General features: G+C 42.3%; 1 protein-coding gene across 1 annotated transcript; it reads left to right on the forward strand.

Annotated features, from left to right (window-relative positions):
• Nucleotides 1-4641: 4641 nt before the first annotated feature.
• GNPDA2 (glucosamine-6-phosphate deaminase 2) lies at nucleotides 4642-25895 on the forward strand. Its single transcript, XM_075849600.1, has 7 exons — nucleotides 4642-4741; nucleotides 7985-8152; nucleotides 10377-10478; nucleotides 13529-13711; nucleotides 19657-19841; nucleotides 24722-24896; nucleotides 25304-25895. Exons 2-7 carry the CDS (start codon nucleotides 8029-8031, stop codon nucleotides 25360-25362), a joined length of 828 nt encoding a protein of 275 aa, XP_075705715.1. The 5' UTR covers nucleotides 4642-4741; nucleotides 7985-8028; the 3' UTR covers nucleotides 25363-25895.

The following is a 25895-nucleotide window of genomic DNA, read 5'->3' on the forward strand; positions in this document are numbered from 1 at the left end:
CATTCAAATACGTTTGAATAAAAAAGACTGAACAACAATGAGTTCAGACAAAATGAGGGGAGAAAACAGTCAACTTGTGGGCCGGACTTTTAGATCTCGAGAAAAACCCAGCTGCGCTACCGCCAAAAAGTGAGTATACCTCAGCGTCGCGGACGATGTCGAAGATTGGGCCCTTGCCAATCATCTTTAACCGGTTGAGGTTAGGGTTTTTTCTTAGCTCCCAGGGAGGCGTCAGGAATGGAAATACCCCATTGATGTAGAAGAAGTGCACCATCTTGGACAGTTCTGACCACGTGCCTAGAGCCGTTTCGATGGATCAATAGCCGTACTGGAAAGCCCCATTTATATAGGATTTTGTTATTCCTCAAAGCGGTAGTGATGGGAGCAAGATCTCTCCTTAACTGCAGAGTGACGGCAGAAAGATCAGTGTAGACAGATATCATATTGTATTGTGCCGGGAGTGTTTCTTTATTTCTGACGGCTGACATAAAGAGTTCCTTGATATGGAAGAAGTGAAACCGAGCCAGTACATCTCTGGCTATATCCGTTGACAGGTGTTTTGGTCTGGGGACCCTGTGTGCTCTATCTAAGATCAGATCTCTAGAAGTGCAATCAGGCAGTAGGGTGTTAACGAAGCTTTGGAGAAACTGGGTTAAATCTTTTGGGGCTATATCTTCAGGTATGCCCCGAAACTTGATGTTGTTCCGTCGGGAACGGTCTTCTAAGTCAGCAATTTTTGCTTTTACTTGTGAGAGATCAGCTTCTAGGTCAAAGTGAGCATCTATAAGCTCGTTATGGGAAACTGCAAAGTTCCCCATTTTAGATTCTACGTGTTGTACGCGATCCTCCACAGCATGTAATGCGGCAGACATTGGTTTGATTAATTGAGCGAACCCAGAATAAAGAGATTGTTGAAGCGCCTGTAGCATGGACTTGAGAGTGAGTTCTGTGACAGGGTTAGCTGTCGATGGCATATCGGCAAAAAGGTCTGAGGAGGCCCCTATATCTCCTTCAATGCACTCTATCTCCTGAGGAGTTGGGGCATTATGAAAGTCCCGTTTAGACCGATTAGCAGGGCTCCCATATCCTGGTGAAGGAGGTGAGGAAGGCGAGGGACCATGTGTGTGGTCTTTAAAATGGCGGCCTCTGGGTGCTGTCATCCCTTTTATCCCCCTCGTTGGCATTAGAGCTGCACTCTGTGAGTGTGGATAGTCTGTCTGCGTTCTAGGTAACAGCGCCGGGACAGAGCTACTTCGGCGAAGTGGAGATCTAATCTGCAGGGATCCCGGCATTGAGGTGAGCGCGCCTGTGTGAGCGTCGGGGTCGGCGCCATTTTGGGCCGCTTGGCGGTCGTGGGGAAAGTAGAAATCCAGCATTTTCGCTGGTCTACTCACCGACTTCTTTTGTCTGGGCATGCTTGGCGGGTGTCCCCCTCCGGTAGATCAACTGCGGATTGCAGGAGAGGTCGTAGTTGCTTGTACGTCGCTTGTGAACGGTAAGGCAGCACGGAGCTAGGTCTTCACGCGACCATCCAGTCCGGCAGCCAAGCCACGCCCCCACATGTGATTTTTTTTTATCACTTTTTATTCGATTCTTTTGGCAAGCAAAGTCACAAAAAAACTTAAATTCTGACAATGTTTTTTGTCTTTTTTTTTTAATGTTCACCGTGCGCTATAAATTACATTTTACTTTATACTGCGGGTCGGTACGATGACGGCGATACCATATGTATATAGTCTTTTTATGTTTTGCAGCGTTTGCGCAATAAAATCACTTTTTGATAAAATTATTTATTTTTCGTGTCACCATATTCTGAGAGCCGTAACTTTTTTATTTTTCAGTCAAAAAAGCTGTGTAAGGGCTTGTTTTTTGCGGGACGGGTTGTAGTTTTTATTGGTACTATTTTGGGGTACATGCGACTTTTCGATCACTTTTTAGTCTATATTTTGGGAGGGATGATGACCAAAAAAATAGTGATTCTGACATTGTCTTTTAATTATTTTTTTTTCGGTGTTCACCGTGCGGGAAAAATAATATTATAGTTTTATAGTTTGGGTCGTTACGAACGCGGTGATGCCAAATATGTGTACGTTTTTTAACGTTTTCATTTTTGTCCTATAATAAAAGTCTTATCATAGGAAAAAAGCATTTTTTGTTTTTGTAACTTATAACTTGTTTTTACACTTTTATAAAACATTTTTATGACTTTTTTTTTTACTTTTATACTTGAAGACTGGCAGCACTGATCGCTGCTATAATACATTACACTACCTAGGTAGTGTAACGTATTATAAACTGTCAGGCTGGGTTCACACGACCTATTTTCAGACGTAAACGAGGCGTATTATGCCTCCTTTTACGTCTGAAAATAGGGCTACAATACGTCGGCAAACATCTGCCCATTCATTTGAATTCGTTTGCCGACGTACTGTGCAGACAACCTGTCATTTACGCGTCGTCGTTTGACAGCTGTCAAACTACGACGCGTAAATTTAATGCCTCGGCAAAGAAGTGCAGGACACTTCTTTGCAACGTAATTTGAGCCGTTCTTCATTGAACTCAATGAAGAGCAGCTCAAGATTCCGGGCGTCAAAGACGCCTCGCATAGTGCGAGGAGGAGCTTTTACGTCTGAAACGACGCAGCTGTTTTCTCCTGAAAACAGTCTGTCTTTTCAGACGTAAAAGCCTCTCATCGTGTGCACATACCCTTAGGGTATGTTCACACGACAGCGTCCGTAACGGCTGAAATTACGGGGATGTTTTCAGGAGAAAACATCCCCGTAATTTCAGCCGTAACGGCATGTGCAGGCGCTTGAACGCCGCGTCCATTACGGACGTAATTGGCGCTGCTTTTCACTGGAGTCAATGAATAACGGCTCCAATTACGCCCCAAGAAGTGACAGGTCACTTCTTTGACGCGGGCGTCTATTTACGCGCCGTAATTTGACAGCGGCGCGTAAATATACGCCTCGTGTGAACAGACAAACGTCAGCCCATTGCTTTCAATGGGCCGATGTTTGTCAACGCTTTCAAGCCGCATTTTTCGGACGTAATTCGGGGCAAAAACGTCCGCATTACATCCGTAATTAGTGTGTGTGAACATACCCTAAGGGGGAGAGTCATTAAAAATGGTGAAAAGGAAAAGTAAAGCAGTTGCCCATAGCAACCAATGAAATTACTTCTTACATTTGTAAAAGGCCCTTTGAAACATAAAACCTAAAATCTGATTGGCTGCTATGGTCAACTGCTCCACTTCAATGTTTTTCAAAAATGTTTTTTTGATTACTGTATTCTCATTTCAAGAAATTACCAACAAAATATAGTTGTTGTCATTAAGTCTGGTTTACATGTGATTTAAAGAAGAGCTCCACCTCGATTTATATCATACGTCTATGAACATTGTTAATTCAGAAAAAAAAGTGGTCTTGAATGCAGCCGTATTATGTCCACCTGAAACCTGCTTTTGGGCTGAATTCACACACACACACACACACACACACACACACACACACACACACACACACACACACACACACACACACACACACACACACACACACACACACACACACACACACACACACACACACACACACACACACACACACACACACACACACACACACACACACACACACCATTTTGCTGTGTTTTTGTTCTTTAGTGCAGCCAGATGTTCCATAAAAGTCCATAGTAAAATATAAAATGCACAACACGCAACTGCACTTTTGCTTATGCCGCTTTTGTGGTCAGTGGCGTTTCTTTTACAAACGCAGCATACTCTGGATAAGACTTTTTTTTTCAGGCATTTTTACCATAAGCTTCTCTGTAGGACTTCAAAAATGCCAGAAAAAAGAGCAGGTACAAAATGACACCAAATAGAAAATGCCACCAAAAACACCATACCCATGTTACATTTAATAACGCCAGTGTTTTTAGAATGCATTTCAAATTGACAGAAAAAAAAATCTGTGTGTGAATGAGGCCTAGTTATTTGGCTGCGTCCCCCCCCCCCCCACACAACAAGATATTTCTTAGGTATTAGGGTATGTTCACACACACTAATTACGGACGTAATTCGGGCGTTTTTGCCCCGAATTACGTCCGAAAAATGCGCCTCAATAGCATAGCGTTGACAAACATCTGCCCATTGAAAGCAATGGGCAGACGTTTGTCAGTTCACACGAGGCGTATATTTACGCGCCGCTGTCAAATGACGGCGCGTAAATAGACGCCAGCGTCAAAGAAGTGACCTGTCACTTCTTGGGGCGTAATTGGAGCCGTTATTCATTGACTCCAATGAAAAGCAGCGCCAACTACGTCCGTAATGTACGCGGCGTTCAAGCGCCTGCACATGCCGTTACGGCTGAAATTACGGGGATGTTTTCTCCTGAAAACATCCCCGTAATTTCAGCCGTGACGGACGCTGTCGTGTGAACATACCCTTAAAATTACAAAAACGCATGCATTTGTAATACATGCTTCAACTCTCCTGCATATCACATAGAGCTCTACTTCACGTTACACTCACAGCTCTGCTACATTATTCAGATAGATTTCATTTAATGGAACATGGTAAACGGACAGTGGGGAAGTCACATGAACCAATCAAGCACATCTAAGGCAGGACAGCCCATTGCCTGGCCCCTCCCCTGCACGTGACTGATCATATGGTGATGACATCATCAAAGGTCCTAGTAGATGGTGGAACTGCGGAAGAGGGAGACTGACAAGCAAGTTGGTGGGTTGTCAGGCTGGACATTACGGGGGGGAGTGATAGCTGTAAGTTCCGGGGTGCATAGTCTGGTCAGCGGCTTGTAGTGAGAGGGACAGCCTGGCTTGTAATGGATGTGTTTACTTATCTGACCCTGGGGTTGTAGTTGCTACATTTAGATGCTTCTAATTAAGCAAATGTGACCTGATGAGCAGAACCTGTATCGATTATCATTGTATCCATGGTGACAGATCCACAATGGAACAGTTCACCTTTTGCCAGTAATCACTATCAAACGTTTTACCTGCACTGGTACATTGTAGCAAACCGAAGAGGGGAGAGATTTGTGCTGCTGATGTGTTTAACGCGATATCTAGACTGGATACAGTTATTGTATTCGCCTTTCACCTGTCAGAAGTTTAATTATCTGCAAGTTTTGGATATATACAAGAAAGTTGAAAATGCTATTAAAGGGCAACTAAACCTTCAACAAACTAATGACGTGTCATAGCGACATGTCGGATGTTTTGATTGGTGGGGGTCCGAGCACCGAGACCCGCACCGATCGCTAGAACGAAGAGGCTGAAACGCTCAGGTGAGCACCCAGCCGCTTGGTTACTGATCGGCTTTTCTTTGAAAGCCGATGTAGCGGTGTATGGACTCAACAGAAAGTCTATGGGCCCGTACACCGCTGCATCGGCTCTCCAAAAAAAGCCAATCCGAGACGAAGCAGCTCAGCGTTCATCTGAGCGTTTCGGCTGCTTCGTTCTAGCGATCGCTGCGGGTCTCGGTGCTCCGACCCCACTGATCAAAACTTCTGACATGTCGCTATGAAGTAAACTTTTAGGACTTCTAAAAGATATTTTATTTAGTCTTGTACATGAGTGGAGGCTGAATGTAAATTCTCCTGTGCTTGTGGCCACATATAGTATGGAGGTGATGTGTACATGGGGTTGTGACACTAGAGCTGTGACTATACACAACTTTCCATTTTTCGAATCAATCTGTAGTTTAACAATTTGCCCGCACACCTCCAGCCAAATATGAAAACTTGACTGCGTGAGCGAGAAGTGTCAGTCTGACCTGTGCTGTCGGCAGCCACTGTGACCCCCATGAGCCTGATATGCTGTCTCCCTGCTGTTTACTTGGAAAAAAATTGTTATTAAGGTTTACATTTGCGCATAGCTGTTCATCTGTGGTGCACAAACAAACCGTTCACCTCTGCTACATCATGTTCAGCAGTCATCCTTAAAGGGGTTGTCGTATAACATACATACCCCCCCCCCTTTCCACTTGGGGCTCCCTCTATTAGTTAAAGCTGGGGTGTGTTTACTGGGCTACCTCCCGATGTATATAGAACTCTGAACAAATATAGACCGTAACCTGTGATCACTTTCTAACCTCTGCAGTCAATTTGACATTTCAGTAGTAGATTTCTGCCCCCTAAAAAAATGTCAAACCTCATCAAATGTTAAAAACAAAAATTCTAATATGCTGACTTTCCAAAATGAGCACCGTTCCCATGAGGATGGAGGACACGGCTGTGACTTCAGGAACAAGACACCGTTTTTCCTTCTCTCACAACTTAAAATACAATTTTAAGGGGGTTTAAAAACCATTGTAAAGTGTATTTCCACCTTTGAACACAATGTTACAGTTTACCGTATATTTGGACATCATTTACTCAAAGGCAATGTACACCTTTGAAATAGTACGATATATTATTATTATTTTTTTTAATAATAAAAATGTGTGTCGGTGTGTTTTGTGCAACTTTCTAAATATTTTGAGATACAGCTGCTTTGTATCCTGACAGATTCAGGTCTCCGTGTTAGATACAGCTGCTCTTTATGCACGATACAAAACAACTATCTCAAAGTAAAGTATATAAAAATAAATATTGAAAGCACGATGGCAGCATGTAAGACGTTACTAACAGGGGACGCCCCTCTCTGACGGCTCATCGGCCCCCCCCCAGCAATTCGATCGGGGGGTGCCAATGGTTGTCATGGCAGCCCAGGGGCCTAATGAGGAACCCCCAGAGCTGCATTTCTTCATCTCCTGTTAAGCCGCGTCTCTGGCACGGCTTAACAGGAGCCTGTAAAAATGACAATATACTGCAATACGTCAGTATCGCAGTGTATTGTACCAGCGATCCAAGAATCGCTGGTTCAAGTCCCCTGGGGGGGCTAATGAAATGTGTGAAAAAAAGTTTGGTAAAGTTTTTAGTAGTGTAAAGAAAAAAATATTAAAAGTTCAAAAAACCTCAATTTTTCCTCTAAAGTAATGTAAAAATAAACAAAATTAGTGTCGCCACATCCGTAAAAGTCCGGATTATTACAAAATATAGTTATTTAACCCGCACGGTGAACGCCGTAAGAAAAATAAATGCCAGAATTGCTGTTTTTTGGACACTTCATATCCCACAAAAAAAAAAGTCTCATGTTGCCCAAAATGGTATCAATAGAAACTTCAGCTCGCCTCCCAAAAAATAAGCCCTAGTATCGCTCAATCGCCGGAAAAATAAAAAGTTATGGCTTTCAGAATGTGGCGACAAAACACAAATTTTATTTTTAACAATTGGTTTCCTCCTTGTAAAAGTAGTAAAACATAAAAAAAAAACTATATCAATTTGGTATCGCTGTAATCGTATAGACTGATAGAATAAACGTAACATGCCGTTTTTACTGTATGGTGAAAACCGTAAAAAACGAAACCCCTCAAAAGAATCACAGTTTTTTTTTCCTCTTCCACCCCACAAATATTTTTTTTTCCAGGTTCCCAATACATTATATGGTACAATAAATGGTGCCGTGACAAACTAAAAGTCGTCCCGCAAAAAACAAGCCCTCATATGGCTTTATCGACAGACAAATAAAAAAGTTATCGCTTTTGGAAGGTGGGGAGGAAAAAATAAAAATCCAGAAATTATCCGAGACGGAAAGGGATTAAACGGTTGAGCAACTTTGTCATTTTTACAGCTGGTCTTATAGTCCTAGAGCCGCATTCAGAATTCCGTATGCTTCAGAGCTGAAATCTCCCAGCATTCTTTGCTGTCTTAATGTCGGCACAGAGCTTATGCTCCCTGTATTCATGGTGGCAGTATGATTTCTACACTGTAGCAGCTCTTATCTATTATGTCCAAGACACAATGTTTCCACCCCCCACACTACACCATTTTCACACGTACATTAGATTCCTTCCCATTGTAAAGACTAAATTTGAGTTTTTCTTGATTTTGTTTAAACCTTATGTATCTCCTCTCTGCAGATTGTTAGCCATATGCTGTCGGAACAGAATTTTTCGTCACGATCATGAGGCTGGTAATTCTTGATGACTATGCCCTTGCCAGTGAGTGGGCAGCAAAATATATATGTAATCGTATCATCAGGTTTAATCCTGGACCAGACAATTACTTTACACTTGGACTGCCCACAGGTAGTGTATTATTGATTAATTCTTATCCAGAGATCTGGAAGAAAGCTGTCACTTTTACAATAGGCATGACCTACAGCACTTCAGCCTGCCCAGACATGCTTGGCATGGTGGCAGGTGAAACATCTTGTCCATAATGTATCACTATAGAATGGCCTACCAGCCCTTACACTAAGCTTTTCTGAGGTAGGAGTGTGGTAGGGGTTCCCCAGTGGTAATAAAAATAATTGGAAATCACCGTCCTTAGGGTTGCACGATGCATCGAAATATCAATACTATTTCGATGCTGTGCACTCTCAAACGGTTCAATACCGATAATTCATGTATTTCGATACTAAGCTGTGCTGTCGCACAGCTTAGTATTGTAACACATTAATGTGGGCAGGCTCTGTATAATACAGCCATTGCCCCGCCCCTGACAAGTGTGCGCGCGCGGTCAGCATGATGTGATTTGGCCAGCGCTTCACTAATGAGCGCCGGCACTGAAGACCCAGAACAAGGTGGGTCTTACATTACACACCTGCAGCCCCGCTCTATTGGCGGAGATCAGAGAAACCTCTCATCTCTGCTGCTATTCCCTTGAATGCTGCGATCAACGCTGACCACAGCATTCCCGGGGAAAATGAGAAGGGGGGGATGCCCCTTGGATCGCGTCACAGGGAATCCCTGTGACGCATACCATATATGGGCAGGCAGCCCAGGGTCCATTAGGTATGTCCTAACCTTAGGTATGTCTCCATCCTTAGGTATGTCCTAACAACTGCCTGTGTACTATCAGTACACAGGCTAATGTACTGGCAAATAGATATATGCCTGTGTACTATCAGTATATAGATATACGCCAGTACATTGAAGTTTAAAAATAAAACCGTAAAAAAAATTAATGTTAAAATTAAAAATGTCAAAAAATACTCACATTATTTACAATAAACATTAAAATAAAAGTCTCAATACATAGAATATACATATTCGGTATTGTCGCGACCTCAATAACCTGCACAACAAATTTATAGCGTCAATTATGATGTATATGCTGTAAAAAAGAATTTTTAACCTCCATGTGCCTCACATTAATACTAAGTAACCCCATCATGTACCTCACACATCAACCCAATGTTGTCCATTATGACTGAAAAGCATGATGGGGTTAATTTAATGTGAGGCTCTTGGAGGTTCAAATTTCATCACACCTCGCGCCTCACGTCTGAAAATGGAAGAACTATGTTTTTGTTTTTTTTATTGTTTGAAAAGTATCGTTTTGGTATCGAGGATCGCAATACTACACAAAGTATCGGTATCTAAATTCTGGTAAGACCTCATGCACACGAACGTGCTTTTACGGCCGCAATTCCCCCGAAAATCCACGGGAGAATTGCGGCCCCATTCATTCCTATGGGGCCATGCACACGACCGTGGCCTGGACCGCAGAAAGAATGTTCTGCAGTCCGGGCTCATTGAAAACAATGTCCGCGGCCATGTGCACGGCCTGCGATTTGCGGGCGGCTCGCGGCTGTCACTCCATGGCTACGGTCGTGTGCATGAGGCCTAACGTGACAGCCCTAGTCTGTATAAATACAATGGGAAACTTTGTTGTGTAACCCCTATCCATATTAGGGGGCCTGTGAACAACCATAAAGAAGTCTTCGCTCAGGACCCCCCTCGTTGAGCCTGAGCAGAGAAACACTAAGGGTATGTTCACACGGCCTATTTACGGACGTAAATCGGGCGTTTTTGCCCCGAATTACGCCCGAAAATAGCGCCTCAATAGCGCTGACAAACATCTGCCCATTGAAAGCAATGGGCAGACGTTTGTCTGTTCACACGAGGCGTATATTTACGCGCCGCTGTCAAATGACGGCGCGTAAATAGACGCCCGCGTCAAAGAAGTGACCTGTCACTTCTTTGGCCGTAATTAGAGCCGTTATTCATTGACTCCAATGAATAGCAGCGCTAATTACGGCCGTAATCGACGCGGCGTTCAAGCGCCTGCACATGCCGGTACGGCTGAAATTACGGGGATGTTTTCAGGCTGAAACATCCCCGTAATTTCAGCCGTTACGGACCCCCGCCGTGTGAACATACCCTAATAGTGGACTGGACTTCTTAAGCTTTCATAGTCTTAAATTCTTATCACCACTACTATCATGGTCAGCTCTATTACATAGCCAGTTCTTCCAGTGCCATTCATTAAAATTTTTGATATTATTTTTATTTTTTTTTTTAACAGGCAGCACGCCATCAGGATGTTACAAAAAGCTTATTGAGTATCACAAACGCGGTGACCTTTCATTTAAACATGTGAAGACCTTTAATATGGATGAATATGTAGGTGAGTTGTTATGTTAATTTAGGCTCTGTTCACATCTGCTTCGAGACTTTCCATTGCTTTTCTCTGTCATAGGAGCAAAACAAAGAAAAACTGGATATACCGAATCCGTCGCATGACAAAAATAAATGGCGCCTGATAGAACTCATTGACTATAATGGGTTCCATCGGGCTTCCGTCAAGGTGTCCGTTGTTTTGCCGGCATAAACTATGCAATCCGCTCTGGTTTTTTGTTTTCCTGCTCCTGTAACAGAGAAAGCCTTGACGCAGCTGTGAACAGAGCCTAATATTGCTATATGCGCACACGCACTGGTGGAATGTTTATGAGCTCTTAACCATTTTTTCAAGGATGTTTTTAACAACGCCACTCTTGTCCTTGGGCTGTTCCTCGACAGGAACTTCCATTGTATTTTTGTATGGCTCATAGGATATAGGAGAGCTAGTAATGGTAAGTAATAGGCAAGGCAACTAGATTGAGAAATATGATTGGGGTTCTCTTATACGAGGCTGGAAAAACTGTTCTCCTTGGAAGCCAGACAGGACATTAAAAAACGGGCACATTAATTCTTTGTTTCAAGACCTTTTATAAAGAACTAGGGGACATCCTTTACATGTGGAGAAAAGCCGGTTCAATCATCATTATAGGAAAAGGGTTCTTTACAGTTAAAGCCGTCAAACTTTGCAATGTCCTAACCCAAGAGTTAGTCATGGCAAATACAATGACAGAAATACTTTATTGTGTGAGTAACCGCCGAATTTATCTCATGGTATGGAACGTTATAATTAATAAAGTGGTAAAATTGATCCAAGGAATCTCTCTGACTACCGTGTGGGGTCAGAAAATAATTTTATTTAACTCTGAGGCAAAATTGGCTGCAATTGCAAAGGGGTCTTTGGATCAAACCTCTATGTCTACGGTTAAACTAGATGGACATGCGTCTATTTTTATTATTTTTATTAAACCATTCAACTAAATGCAAGTTTCGACTGTCCGTGAAGAACGGTCGGCTTTTAGATTTTTGGAGTTTAGTCTAATCTGGTTGGCACCATAACAAAGAAATTAGGTAAAAATTGCCACATCACATCTTTACGTTTCCTTTCCTTAGCACCTGGCCACAGTAAGGCCTAATGAATATGGCCGAGCTGTGTGTACGGAGGCTGTACACCAGTGCACGAAGGCTGTAGGGCTCCTTAGTATGCCGTATGTACGGAGACATATCCTATACAGCCGTGTGCATGAGCCCTAAAGCATGTCATTGATTTCAAAATTTATGTTGAGACTAAAACATGATTATACAATATGAAAGCTTAGCTGTTATATCTGTTTAAAGGGGTTCTCATTTTTTATGAATACAGTTGCTTAGTGATGCGTTAAAAAAAATAGTAAGTTTTTGCTATCGTGCACACTTTAAATTCTCAGAATGCAGCCAGTATTTAAAGGGGTATTCCGTTTACAAGAAGTTACCACCTCTCCATAGGGTAAGGGGTAACTTGCTGATCGGTGGGTGTCCGACATCTCGGACCACCACCGTTTACGAGAACGGGAAGCCCAAAGTTGCCCGAACCCCAAGTTTGAACCGAGCGGCAGGTCGCTCATGCGCACTGCCGCTCCATTCATTCTCTATGGCAGCGCCGGAAAGAGGCGAAAACTGCACTGGGCTATATCCGGCGCACCCTTAGAAAATTAACGGAGCGGCAGTGCGCATGAGCGACCTGCCGCTCGGTTCAAACGAGGGGTTCGAGCAACTTCGAGGTTCTCATAAACGGATAGGGTGTAACCGGAATACCTCTTTTAAGATTTTTTTGTTTTGTTTAAATGACTAAACCACTTTTTTTTTTTTATTCTATCTTTTTCTGCCAGTAGGGTTTTTTAAGGCTAAGTTCACACTACCGTTGTCTCCTCTTTAGGTCTCTTCCTTCAGCGGAAGAGATGACCGAAAATCCAAACAGAAAGCATTGCTTCTGTTTGAATTACCATTCATTTCAATGGTAATTCTTTTGTTTCAATTGGATTCCGTTTGCCTCCGTTCGCTAGGTTTCCGTTTTTTTTCACGGAAGCAAAAGTGCTGCAGATTGCAATTTTGCTTCCATTAAAAAAAAACAACCTAGTGAACGGAGGCAAACGGAATCCAACTGAAACAAAAGAATTACCATTAAAATCAATGGTAATTCAAACAGAAGCGATGCTTTCTGTTTGGATTTTCGGGCATCTCTTCCTCTGACGGAAGAGACCTAAACGGAAGACAATGGTAGTGTGAACTTAGCCTTGTTGATACTTCAAATATGCTTGGTTCTCTGGGTGTTCCTCGGGACCTGGTCAGGGGTTCCTCAGAAGCAGGAACTGTCACTTTTACATTAGAGTTAGGAATGAATCCAGCCTGCCCATAGATACTTGGCAAAGCAGACAACAAATCTGGGGCAGAAAATACCACTGGGCAAGAAGAATTCTACAATTCTTTACCTCCCCCTTCACCAAGTTTCTGGTGAGAATGGGAGTAGGAGTTTCCTGGGAGTAAAACTTTAAAGGGGTATTCCAGTCCCTAAAAATTTATGGCCTATCCTCAGGATAGACCATCAATAGATGATCGCTCAGGGTCCAACTGCCGGGACCCCCTCCGATCAACTGTTTTGAAGGGGCCACAGCGCTCGTATTACAACCTTGATCGGAGGGAGTCCCAGCAGTCGGACCCCGAGTGATCAGTTGTCGATGGCCTATCCTTCAGGCTAGGCCATCGATTTTTACGGACTGGAAAATCCCTTTAAGTTTGGAAATCACTGCTGTAAGATATCTGCAGCTTTTCCTGAAGCCTTCTTTTTTTATGATGTTTACTTTGGCAACCTTACTACATAGTCACCTGCGGTGATCACAGTGACCTGTAGTTGTCATTCTAGCTTTTCAAGGTAGAGTTCCACAAAGATCACTATATACTTTATAAAAAAACAAGTGTAAACTGAATATATAGTATTTCAATGTCTTCATAGATTGAAATACATTCCTGTATGATGTAACCACCTTGTTTTGTTATTTTATGTTGCATTTGCTCTTTTATTAGGGTTACCAAGAGACCACCCTGAGAGCTATCATTCGTACATGTGGAATAATTTCTTCAAGCACGTAGATATAGATCCCAATAACGCTCACATCCTGGATGGGAATGCTGCCGACCTGCAAGCTGAATGTGAGGAATTTGAGAGAAAAATCAAAGAAGCTGGCGGCATTGAGCTGTTTGTTGGAGGTATATGGTATATAAATTAGTATAGGGAAACGATCATGATGTTAAATTCAATGGTGGCTTTCCCATATGTGCAACCTGTTCAGCTGCACAGGGGCCCAGCAGGGAAGGGGGCCCACTGCTACTTTTGTGTGTTGCCGGTGTCTGCCCCTGTGTAAATCTATGATGTATCTATAAGAAATGCATATTCCATCATACATATAACTGGGCTCCAGCGATATTCTGGCACCTTAAAGTGACGTGACCTCCGTTGCTGCCACTTATCAATTGGCCTCTAGGGTCATTGGTTCAGCAGCTGACGCAGATGTTAGGCCGCTGCACAACTTTCACAGGCACTGAGAAGCAAACCTGTTAAGGACCATCCCCAATTGTAAATGTATGGCCCGGGTTTAATGCTCTTGCACTTTAGCAGGAGTAGGTCGGGTGTCGGGCCAACCTAAAGAGAAGGCAGATGGTGTTTATTACCACTTTTGTCTTCTGTAATTGAGCTTACACAGCGCCTCTATTGGACCTGGCAATCATGTGATAGCCTGGTGCCCCCCAGTTACAAATGTCACCAGGGGGGATTCTGTTCCCCAGTAACTGTAAAAATCATACACAACCCGCACCAACCTAAACAGTCATAATACATATTGTATATCAAAATGACCAAAAGCCATTTGAATGCCTTATTTTAGTATCAATTTGCAAATCTAAAAAAATAAACAACTGTAAATATGAAAAACAACAATGTTTTTGTTCTTTTAGTACAATTCACCGAGTAAGTCCTCATGCACACGACCGTATTTTTTCCCACCCGTAAATACTGGCGTAAATACGGGTCCGGTGTCACACGTATTCGACCCGTTTTGCACCAGTATTTACGAACCCGTGCCCGTAAATATGAGTCCGGTGTCACCCGTATTCCACCCGTATTTACGGGCACGTTTTTGGCGGCAAAGTAGCACTGCACTAATCGGCAGCCCCTTCTCTCTATCAGTGCAGGATAGAGAGAAGGGACAGCCCTTTCTGTAATAAAAGTTAAAGAAATTCATACTTACCCGGCAGTTGTCTTAGTGACGCCTCCCTCTCTTCACATCCAGCCCGACATCCCTGGATGACGCGGCAGTCCATGTGACCGCTGCAGCCTGTGATTGACCTGTGATTGGCTGCAGCGGTCACATGGCCTGAAACGTCATCCAGGACGTCGGGCCGGATGTCGAGAGCGACGCGTCACCAAGGCAACGGGCGGGAGACCGGACTGGAGGAAGCAGGAAGTTGTCGGTAAGTATGAACGTCTTTTATTTTTATTTTTTACAGGTTTATTCTGATCGGTAGACACTGTCCAGGGTGCTGAAAGAGTTACTGCCGATCAGTTAACTCTTTCAGCTCCCTGGACAGTGACTATTTACTGACGTAGCTTAGCAACGCTGCCGTAATGACGGGTGCACACATGTAGCCACCCGTCATTACGAGAGCTCCATAGACTTCTATGGACTGTCCGTGCCGTTATTACGGCCTGAAATAGGACATGTTCTACCTTTTCCATCGGCACGGGCACCTTCCCGTGAGAAAACGGGAAGGCACCCGTCGCCAATAGAAGTCTATGAGCCCGTTATTACGGGTCGTAATTACGACCCGTAATAACGGGAGTTTTTACGGTCGTGTGCATGAGGCCTAAAACTTAAAAAAGAATAAAAATATTGGGATTAAAAAAAGGTATGAAAAATAGCCGTGTGTGGCATGAAATAATTGACGCAATCGTTATTTTGGTAGCCCAACAAATAAAAAAGTTAGGGTCATTAAAACGCCATATGGGCTTATTTATTAAAAAGTGCCGGGTCATTTAGGATAAAAAAAAACACTTTTTGTGAAGGGGTTAATATGACATAAATAAAAGTTACCATTGGAAGAAGATTGTATATCGTAGTGCACACAAGGCATAATGATTGACAATTTTCCAGTATTCTGCTCCGTACATCATTTCGAGGGTATTTTGTAGAAAACAATGGTGTTGGGGTTTGTTTATACACTGCCTTGCGAATGTAATCACGCCCGCTTGGTGTTTTTCATGTTTTGTTGCAAAACAACCTGGAATTGAAATGGACTTTAAATTTGTTTTTATGTAATGGACCGGACAAAATAGTCCAAATTGTCACAGTGGAATGAAAGAAAAAAAATACCTTGTTTAAAAAAGATCACTAAGAACTGAAACATTGTAAGGGCATATGTATTCACCAACTTTGCTATGAAACCCCTATGGTTGGTGTTAAAGGGGGCAAATGACTATCTGTATTATCTCCCTTTTCTCCGTTCCTAGTCCGTTACCTCTGTTTCCTATATAGTCCGCTTACTTTGTATTGTTCACAATGTGCACACACTCCAGTCCTTCACACACCACAGGAGTAACATACAACCCTCGCAGATACTTAAATATATAAAAATACTTTACTCATAACATAGACGTGACAAACCAATATACACTACATCAAGATACAATACATTACATAGACAACACAACCACACACAGCGGCCTCTCTTCCTACCTTCCCTGAACACTTTGCACATGTGACTAGTAATGTGTATGTATATATAATATAAATCCAGGTCCCAACCTTATACGGTCTCCTGGTACTACCACTATAACCAAAGCCACATACAGCGCCTGACCATTAGTACATGTACATATAGAGACTCATGCATAAATAGCATATAAATATCTACTCATCTATAATCCACATAAGATTCCTAGAATATCTCTATGTACACATATAAAGTCTGCTGTAATATAATTATACTTATATACATACACAGAAAGCACACATATAATATAACTTAGCTTGCTCCTGATGTTAAGTGCTGAGCGTCCAGGGCTGGCAGGAAAGAGCCAGCACCAACAGCTTCCCATGACCTATATGTTCCTATCCCTGGGTTGAACCCACCCATTCCATTGACTCCGCCTTATGACCACCCATACACCTTCCAATGTGCATCTGTACAGTATAGGTAAATCTATTCCCAGTATGCTCAGCTGTCTCTACATCCAGTTTACAATGGCTCCTTCCTGTACTGAGGTCCATTGTAATCCTAATAAGGCAGTAGATAAGAATCTATGACCAAATGTCTTCTGAGCATACTGCCACCTCAAAGGGTGAACACCACTGAATAATATCAGTATATACTATATCTATTTACCAGGTATATTTTATGTGGTCATAAGACAGAGTGTCTGGATGGGAACAATATTCTCCTGTAACAGTTGGGTTCACACGTTGCAGGAAAAATTGTTGTTGTTTTTTTGCCATAAATCGTGGCAAAACCTCACAGTTTTTCCGCGACTTGGCGAAAATAGCACCTTTTCTGCAAATCTGCAAAAAAGCATTGTTTGACCGTGACGTGAAAACCAATCCTAAATAAGGTCTGGTCAAACCAATGGACTTCAAAAGTGACATAATTACAAGAATAAGGTCCCTGTGTGCAATCGAAGTGTCACATGTCAGTATAAGTACACCTGTTCTGAATGGCCCCCGAGTGTGCAACACCACTAAGTATGGCACAAGCCCAACACTTCCCATGATCCCGAGAACACCATTTCCACAGCGAAGCATGGTGGTGGCAGCATCATTATGTGGGGGCAGAGACTGGAAAACTGGTCAGGATTGAAGGAAAGATGGACGGCAGTTAATACAGGACAATTCTTTTCAGTCTGCCAGAAATTTGAGACTGGGATCTAGATTCACTTTCCTGGGGACAATGACCCCAAACATACTGGTACAGCTACACTGGAGAGGTTTAATGGGAAACATATAAATGTCTTGGAAAGGCCTAGTCAAAGCCCCGACCTCATTACAATTGAGAATCTGTGGCATGACGTGAAGACGGCCGGACACAACACGACCATCTAACCTGAAGGAGTTGATGTAATCTTGCTTGGAAGAATGAACAAAAGAATCTCCACTAAGTATTTCAGGGGGTGAATAGTTATGCACATTAAATATCTCAGTTTTTTGTCTTAATTATTGATTTTGTCACAGTAATAAAATATTTTGCACCTTCAAAGTAGTAGGCATGATGTGTAAATCAAATGCTACAAATCCCCCAAAAATCTATTTTAATTCAGGGTTGTAATGCAATAAAAAAGGGAAAACACCAAGGAAGGTGGGGGGGGGGGGAATGCTTTCACAAGGCACTGTATATACTGGTAGTGGCCTGGCAGGAAGCTGCACCAGTCCCGTATTGGAAAAAATGAGTCATTGTAACGTTTCTGCAGATTGGGAAAATAAAAGCATACTCCAGGTTGCTTTGGGATGCTTCTTTACTTTTCCTAAATCTCCATTATGGTGAAGTTCAATATTCTGAAAAGCTTACAAAGAATGTTGTTTGAATAGTTTGTCATCTATTACTGGTTAAGTTTAATTTTACATGACTTTCTCTAGGTTTTATTAGCTTCATGTATGTACAGGCTGCACAACACATTCATTTCAATATGGGGCAGAGTAGGAGGAAACTTGAATTTCTGCAGCTCTTTACTTTCTCCCTGCTAATGTCAGATGCTAGATAGATAGATAGATAGATGGATGGATGGATGGAGTGGGCTAAAATTGTGTATTTTACCCAATCAGAGAATTAGTGTGTGTGTGTGTGTGTGTGTGTGTGTGTGTGTGTGTGTGTGTGTGTTATAAAATCCTGTGATTACAGCAGCATTGGCACTGATCCAGGCAGGAAATCTCTGGTGTGTGACTTTAGAAGTGTAATTACAGAGGAGGAAAAAGAAGTGGCAAGTGTAATGTCAGCTAGCTGGCCTACAGATAGTGACTATGAGCGGGCTGTAGCTTCTGTGTATCTGTAACGTGGCAGACCATTATAACAACTTCCTGTTATTGAATTTAGAGGTCTAAAAAAGGCACTTTACATGAGGATCTAAGAGCATTGTGAAGTTTTCTTTTACTGGAGGGTGTAATGGGCGATTTTAATAGAATTTGATGCGCCATTTCAAAGACGCATGATTGTGATCAAAATCGTGAAATCAATACTAGCCCAACCCCCTCGGCAGCATTGCAGCAAGAGGCAAAGCAGCAAGTCTGGCAGGCACTCCACACTTACGTCTCCCGTATACCCAGCCTGTCCAGCGTCATCTTCTCTCGTGGCTGCACATCCCGACCTCTTCACCCTCCTGATCAGCTGCACAGCGGAGCCTACACGGTGTCAGAACTGTGCCTCCCTTCTACGCGTGAGCAAACATAGCTGCGCTCAAGAGTAAGTGTGCAAACTTGGTCTAGGGCAAGTACAGGGATAAGGCAGGAGCTGATCACAAAGCTCAGGGCAGTTAGCTGGGCAAATAAGAACACTGGATTTGATATTCTTGACTGGCAATGGAGTATGTGACTTGTCTGCAGTGATGTGGCCACCACCTGCAAAACTATTCCATTTTTTGGGGATTGTTTTGCTGATGCCCCTCCAGTGCATGTAATGTCCTTTTCCTTTGCACCAAAGTAGGTGAAATGGATTCACAATCGCTTATGCTTCCTAACTGGACAGATGGATATCCCTGAAGTTTAATAGACTTGGGTTATACGGTAATGCTTAAGCGTTTTGTTGAGCAGTGTATTTATCAGAATTGTCCCTTTTCACAAGTGTGAGTGATTACACGTAGAACCTGAGGGACAATTTTGATGATCCGCATATAATAATAAATTGCTGTGCCTGCATTTCCCTTATGTAAAATATTGGGGTCGTGGTATTTTTTTAGTTTAGCAAAAACAAACAAATAGAGTTTAAAAATCGAGTAACGTTCTCAAGTTTGAAACCGATTTGAGATTTTATTTTTAGGCAATATCGCCCGGCGCTTACTGGAGGTTTGCTTTAAACACTATAACGCTATTACAATATTGACAACAAATTTCGAATTATACACTGGTTACAAAATGTTTAAAAATAAGTACATTTTTTTTGTTCTCTGCTTTTTGTAGGTATTGGTCCAGATGGTCATATTGCCTTCAATGAGCCGGGTTCCAGTTTGGTATCGAGAACAAGACTCAAGACATTAGCAATGGACACTATTTTGGCAAATGCCAAATATTTTGATGGTGATCTTTCCAAAGTCCCAACCATGGCATTAACCGTTGGAGTGGGGACTGTAATGGACGCCAAAGAGGTAGCTACGCGTTTATGTCAGTACTTTACTTAAAGACGAAACGGCAAATCCAAGGACCTGGAAATTCTCATCAAACTTTGTTTATTACATTGCCTATTTTTGACATGATAGAATAAATGATGAGGAGTTCTGGTGCCTTGGATTTCCCATTTTATTCTATGGATTCTGTAACATGGTGGAAGGTTGTACCAAGCAGATGATACTAATGGGTGTTAAAGATATACTTTTATTATTCATGCGACCGTGGCATCTAAAGCGTTTGTTTGAGGGGGTGGCCCCCTCTGACTTACCATCACCCCCCACCGACCCAACCCGATAGCGGGGGGCTGACGGTCGTCATGGCAGCCCGGGGACCTAATAAATACCCCCAGTTCTGCCATCTTTGTACTTCTATGAAGCCTTTTAAAGAAGACTGTAAGAAACACGATATACTGCAATACATTAGTATTGCAATATATAGTTCAAGCGATCCAATGACCTCTGGTTTAAGTCCCCTAGGGGAACTAATAAAAAAAAACAAAAAACTTAAACTGTAAAAGTTTTTTTTAGTGTTCAAGAAAATATTAAAAGTAACGTTTTTTCCTAAAGTAATGTTAAAAAAAGTTAACATAACTGGTATCGACGCATCCGTAAAAGTGATAACTATTTCAAAATAACTGTATTTAACCAATTGGGTGAACGCCGTAAAAAAAGAAAAATTAAAACACCCAATTGCTGTTTTTCGGTCATCCTAGCTCCCCAAATAAAATAAATAAGTGATCAAAAAGTTGCATGTACCCCAAAACGGTACCATCTTGCTCTGCAAAAAGTAAGCCTCGCATCGCTCAATCGATGGAAAAATAAAAGTTATAGCTCTCAGAATGTGTCAACACAAAGCAAATTTTTTTTAGCAAATCGTCTTTATGAAAATGGTACAACATAAAAAAAAACATAGACTTGCGCCTGATTGACGCCGTAAAAATCAAAACCCCCAAAAAAATGGCGTAATCACAGTTTCTTTGCCTATTTTACCCCACAAATAATATTTTTTTCAGTTTCCCAGTACATTATGCTGTACATTAAATGGTGCCATGAAAAACTACAACTTTTCCCGCAAAAAGAAAAAAAAAAGCCCTCCTACGGCTCTGTCGATGAAAAAATAAAATTATGGCTTTTGAAAGACTGGGAGGAAAAACGAAAGTGATAAAATTAAAATTGGCTGTGTCCTAAAGGGGTTAATACAGTCGAGTCACATTATGAGCAGCAGCCAATATCCAGAGTAATTGCTGTGTGCAGCACGGACAGCACCTAGACGGGCTGGGAGTGATCAATAAGGTACTGGTAGGTTGTCTCAGGTATCTGGAGCCATGCTGACTGCAGTGCATCCCACATTTGCTGGAGGGTGCATGGTGGAGGATCCAAAGAGCGAGCAAGACGATCGAGGTGGTCCCACAGATGCTCAAATGGGTTAAAATTTGGCGAATTAGGGGGCCAGGGAAGTACTTGGAAGTCTTGGTTGTGCTCTTTCAACCACTGTCGGACATTTCTAGCCGTGTGACATGTCGCATTGTTTTGCTGGAAGATTCCATCTGTCCCAGAGAAGACAAACAGCAGTAGGGTTCGCTGAACTGTTGTTTTAGACACACGTCTGGTAGCCCCCTGGTTGATTTTCATGGTCGGCTGCTTCACTGTAGCGTGTCCTTTGGCCATCGCGCACCTTCGTAGCCGATGTTCACCCCTCACATGAATGGCACGTGGTGCTCCGCGGTTTCCACGTTGGTCATTCCCAATGGTGCCATTTGTTCACTCACGATACACTTTCACCACAGCAGCACGCGAATAGTTCACAAACTGCGCTGTTTGAGAAATACTGCCACCCTTGGCCCAAAAGTCAATAATCTTCCCTTTTTGCAACTCTGAAAAATCGCCCCTTTTACCCATGGCAACAACGAGTGATATGTGTTCAGACAGCCTATCGCACACCTTATATACACACCAAGCCAGCCCACGAGACATCACTGCCTTCATGGGCTACGCGCTGCCGACGTCCAAAGTAGGAGGCGGTCATAATAATGTGACTTGACTGTGTATTTTGATGGCGGTCGGAGCTAAATTTTCTGATGCAGGTCTTTAAATCCCCTTTATAGATTTAAAACATAACTTTCTGGCTGTCTGCTCCCACCACTAGAGGGAGCATGTGGTTATCCATTGAACTCCATAATAAAAACGTATGCAGTGAGTTCCTGTGCTCCTAGTGGTGCCTCCAGGCAGCCATAAAATTAGATTTGGAGCTCTGCATTAGAATTTTGGACCTAAAATTATATGATGTCAAAAGGTGGAAAATCCTCAGGTATTCGATATTTGGACCACACTTTTCTTAGATTGAAGCCACCCTGGGGATCAACTGGGTGCAGACACATATTCCCCAGATGAACGGTCAGCCTTGTAATACATGGTTGCGTTGATTGTGCCAGGGTGGAAGCCAAAAGCTGAGTGCAAAGGGTTGTGTACTTGCATGCTGCTTTAACTCGTTAGTGACCGCCCCATAGTGTTTTTACGGCGGCCAATAACGGTTTTATTCCGATGCATAGGCCTTTTTACGGCGCTGCATCGGAATAAATAAACAGAGCAGGGAGCCGTTAAATCTCCCTGCTCATCTTCCAGAGGTAGCTGGGGTCATACCTGCTTGAACGGGTGAGATCGATATTCGTATCGATCTCACCCGTTTAACCCCTCAGATGCGGCGCTCAATAGCAAGCACCGCATCTGAGTGGTTTTGGATAGAGGGAGGGAGCTCCCTCTCTCTCCCACCGACACCCGGCGATAAGTTCGCCGAGTGTCTGTGTCTCCGATGGCAGTCGGGGGCCTAATAAAAGCACCAGGTCTGCCTGCAGTAAATGCCTCTGGCATGACCTAGCAGATGCCTGTCCGTTTTACACAGAAGTATTGCAGTGTATTATAAATCGCATAGTGAAGTCCCCTAAGTTTAATAAAAAGTGGAAAAAAAAATAAAAAACCCACTTTTCTCCCTTAAAAACTGCTTAAGGCTATGTTCACACGGGGTATTTTGCCGAGTTTTTTGACGCGGAAACCGCGTCGCAAAACTCGGCAGAAGCGGCCCGAGAACGCCTCCCATTGAAATTTCAATGGGAGGCGTCGGCGTCTTTTTCCCGCGAGCAGTAAAACTGCCTCGCGGGAAAAAGAAGCGACCTGCCCTATCTTCGGGCGCTTCCGCCTCTGACCTCCCATTGACTTCAATGGGAGGCAGGAGAAAGCGTATTTCTCGCTGTTTTATGCCTGCGGCGCTCAATGGCCGCGGGCGAAAAACGGCGCGATAATTGCCGCGAAAAACGGCGTGCAGGGAGAGGAATATCTGCCTCAAAGTTCCAAACGGAATTTTGAGGCAGATATTCCTCCCCCAAAATACCCCGTGTGAACATAGCCTTATTATTAACAAACAAAATAAAGTAAAAAAAGTTACACATATTTGGTTTCACTGCATCCGTAACAACCCCGACTATAAAGCTATTACATCATTTAACCCGCACGGTGAACGTGGTAAAAAACGTTCAAAAATTGCTGTTTTCTTTGAATCCAGCCTTAAAAAAATTTGATAAAAAGTCGCATCTACTCCAAAATGGTACCGATTTAAAAACGACAAGTCGTCTAGCAAAAAAAAAAAAGCCCTCATACATTCTTCAAATATGGAGACACAAAAACAAATAATTTTGAAAAAAGCGTTTTTACTGTGCAAAAGTAGTAAAACATACAAAAACGATAAAAAAATTGGTATCGTTGCAATCGCAGAAACCCACTGAATAAGGTTATTGTGTTATTTATACCACACGGTAAACGGTGTAAATTTAGGACACAAAAAAGTGTGGCGAAATTGCAAGTTTTTTTTCTATTCCCCTCCCCCCAAAAAAAAGTTAATAAAAGTTAATTAATAAATTCTATGTACCCAAAATGGTGCTATTAAAAATTACAACTTGTCCCGCAAAAAACAAGACCTTATACAGCAGTGTCGACGCAAAAATAAAAAAGTTATAGCTCTTAGAATGAGACGATGGAAAAACGTAAAAAATGGCTTGGTCATTAAAGGTCTAAAATAGGCTGGTCATTAAGGGGTTAAGGCTAATGTAAAGGAGTCTTTCCCAAAATTCTCTGTTTACCTTTTGGAGCAGTTTTTAGTGAATATGACAAGTCCATTTTGCACTATGTTATCGTGTTTTTCTTCCAGTAACTTACTCTGCATCTGTCCTGAATTTTATTTATGTATCTTAACAAAATGGCTGCTGCTGAATATTTATTTGAGGTTCTACCCTTGTCCGGCTCTCTTAGAGTGCAGGTTTGAGCAGCTGATTGGTCAATAATATCAACGGACCGATTCTGCTGAATCTGATTGGTCAGAGCCCTCATTGCATTTCCAGCCTTTAGACTTATTCAGACAAATGCTGACCCTTAGGCACATTGACTTTAGAGTAAAAGTTACTGAAAAATGGCATGAAAAACGCAAAAAAGGTCCAGTAGAGAATATATCCTAAAATAATAAGGGTTACACCCCTACAATTGGTGACTGAAATGTCCCAACGTGTGATCTTGTGTTAGAGATGTGTATCGGAGTGTGAAAATGCTCTTTAAAGAGGTTGTCTGAGGTTCAAAAAAAGTTTTTTTTTTTATTTTTTATTTTTTGTTTTTTTTCAAGAAACCTCATCACTTTTGCCTATGGGCTGTGTCTTGTATCGCAGCTCATACCAAATGAAGTGAATCAGAATGAGCTGCAATACCAGAACCAGCCTATGTACACGTGTGTTGCCGTTTTGGGGAAACAAGTCAAACCCTTTTTACTAATCCCGGATGTCTCCTTTTAAGTTGTTTTATATATTTCCTTTTGGTGACAGGTGATGATCCTTATTACTGGAGCACACAAAGCATTTGCTTTATACAAAGCTATAGAGGAAGGTGTGAATCATATGTGGACAGTCTCTGCTTTCCAGCAACATCCTCGTACTATATTTGTCTGTGATGAAGATGCTACATTAGAACTTCGAGTTAAAACTGTAAAGTATTTTAAAGGTGAGGATAAATAAATGAATGGTATTACTCATGAAACACGCGACTTTTTCCATATCTTCCATTCTTGGACTGGGTAGTGGCGGGGGTCTCGGCAGTTAGTGTGTAATGAAGGGCAGTGGTTAGATACACAGATCTGTGCTCATATATATTATTTTACAGAATAATTTAGTTGTTCGGGCAGATGGCTAGGTTATTATATCTTAGCAATCGGTTGTTTATAGGAAAAATTGTGGTTTTCTTTTCCAAAGATACACCTATTTCTTTATCTTATCACTGTATCTAGTCTATAATAATAACCGCTTCTTATTTCTCTCTCAAAGGATTAAGACATATTCACTAATGTAGAAAGAATGTGCGTGACGGAAGCCTTGGTAAAACGAGAACTCTTATTTCTGTTCTCTTCCTAGGTTTAATGCATGTACATAATAAACTGGTGGAACCGCTGCACAGCATGAAGAAGAACTGACGTGGTGGATGACGTAGTGGCTGACGTAGTGGCTATGCAATCTCTCTCTAATCTGGTCTGCAAACTGTACAAGTACTGTATTCTAAAGGTCCAATCTCTGCTGTAGCCATGGAACATTCCATACCACATAAGGTTCAGTTCTATAGACTACCTAATCTTTCCCTGAACCCGGCACCAGTGGTAATGTGTAAGGGTCAGCGAATGTTGCCTTTATTTTTGTGTAATTCAAATATATTGCTTCTTACAAATGTACTAATTTGCATTTGCTGCTGGAAGAGATTTGCTTTCCGGACATGTATGTATTCACTGAATGTCTGCTCCGGAGGCGGCTAAGCACTTAGTTGTTTACATTAAAGCAAGCAGCTCCCTACCTGTGCCGATACATTTCCAACGCCCGCTTACATTCTAAAATTGCTGGTACTTTTTTGTATTAAAAATAATTTCAAACTATAAAGTTGCTGTTCTGTATATACGTAGCAGTTTTCTAAGAATACTTATCGTCTTAACAATAAACTGTTATATAGTATATAAAA

The sequence above is a fragment of the Rhinoderma darwinii genome, chromosome 1 (genome assembly GCF_050947455.1).
Source record: "Rhinoderma darwinii isolate aRhiDar2 chromosome 1, aRhiDar2.hap1, whole genome shotgun sequence".
Taxonomy (NCBI): Eukaryota; Metazoa; Chordata; class Amphibia; order Anura; family Rhinodermatidae; genus Rhinoderma; species Rhinoderma darwinii.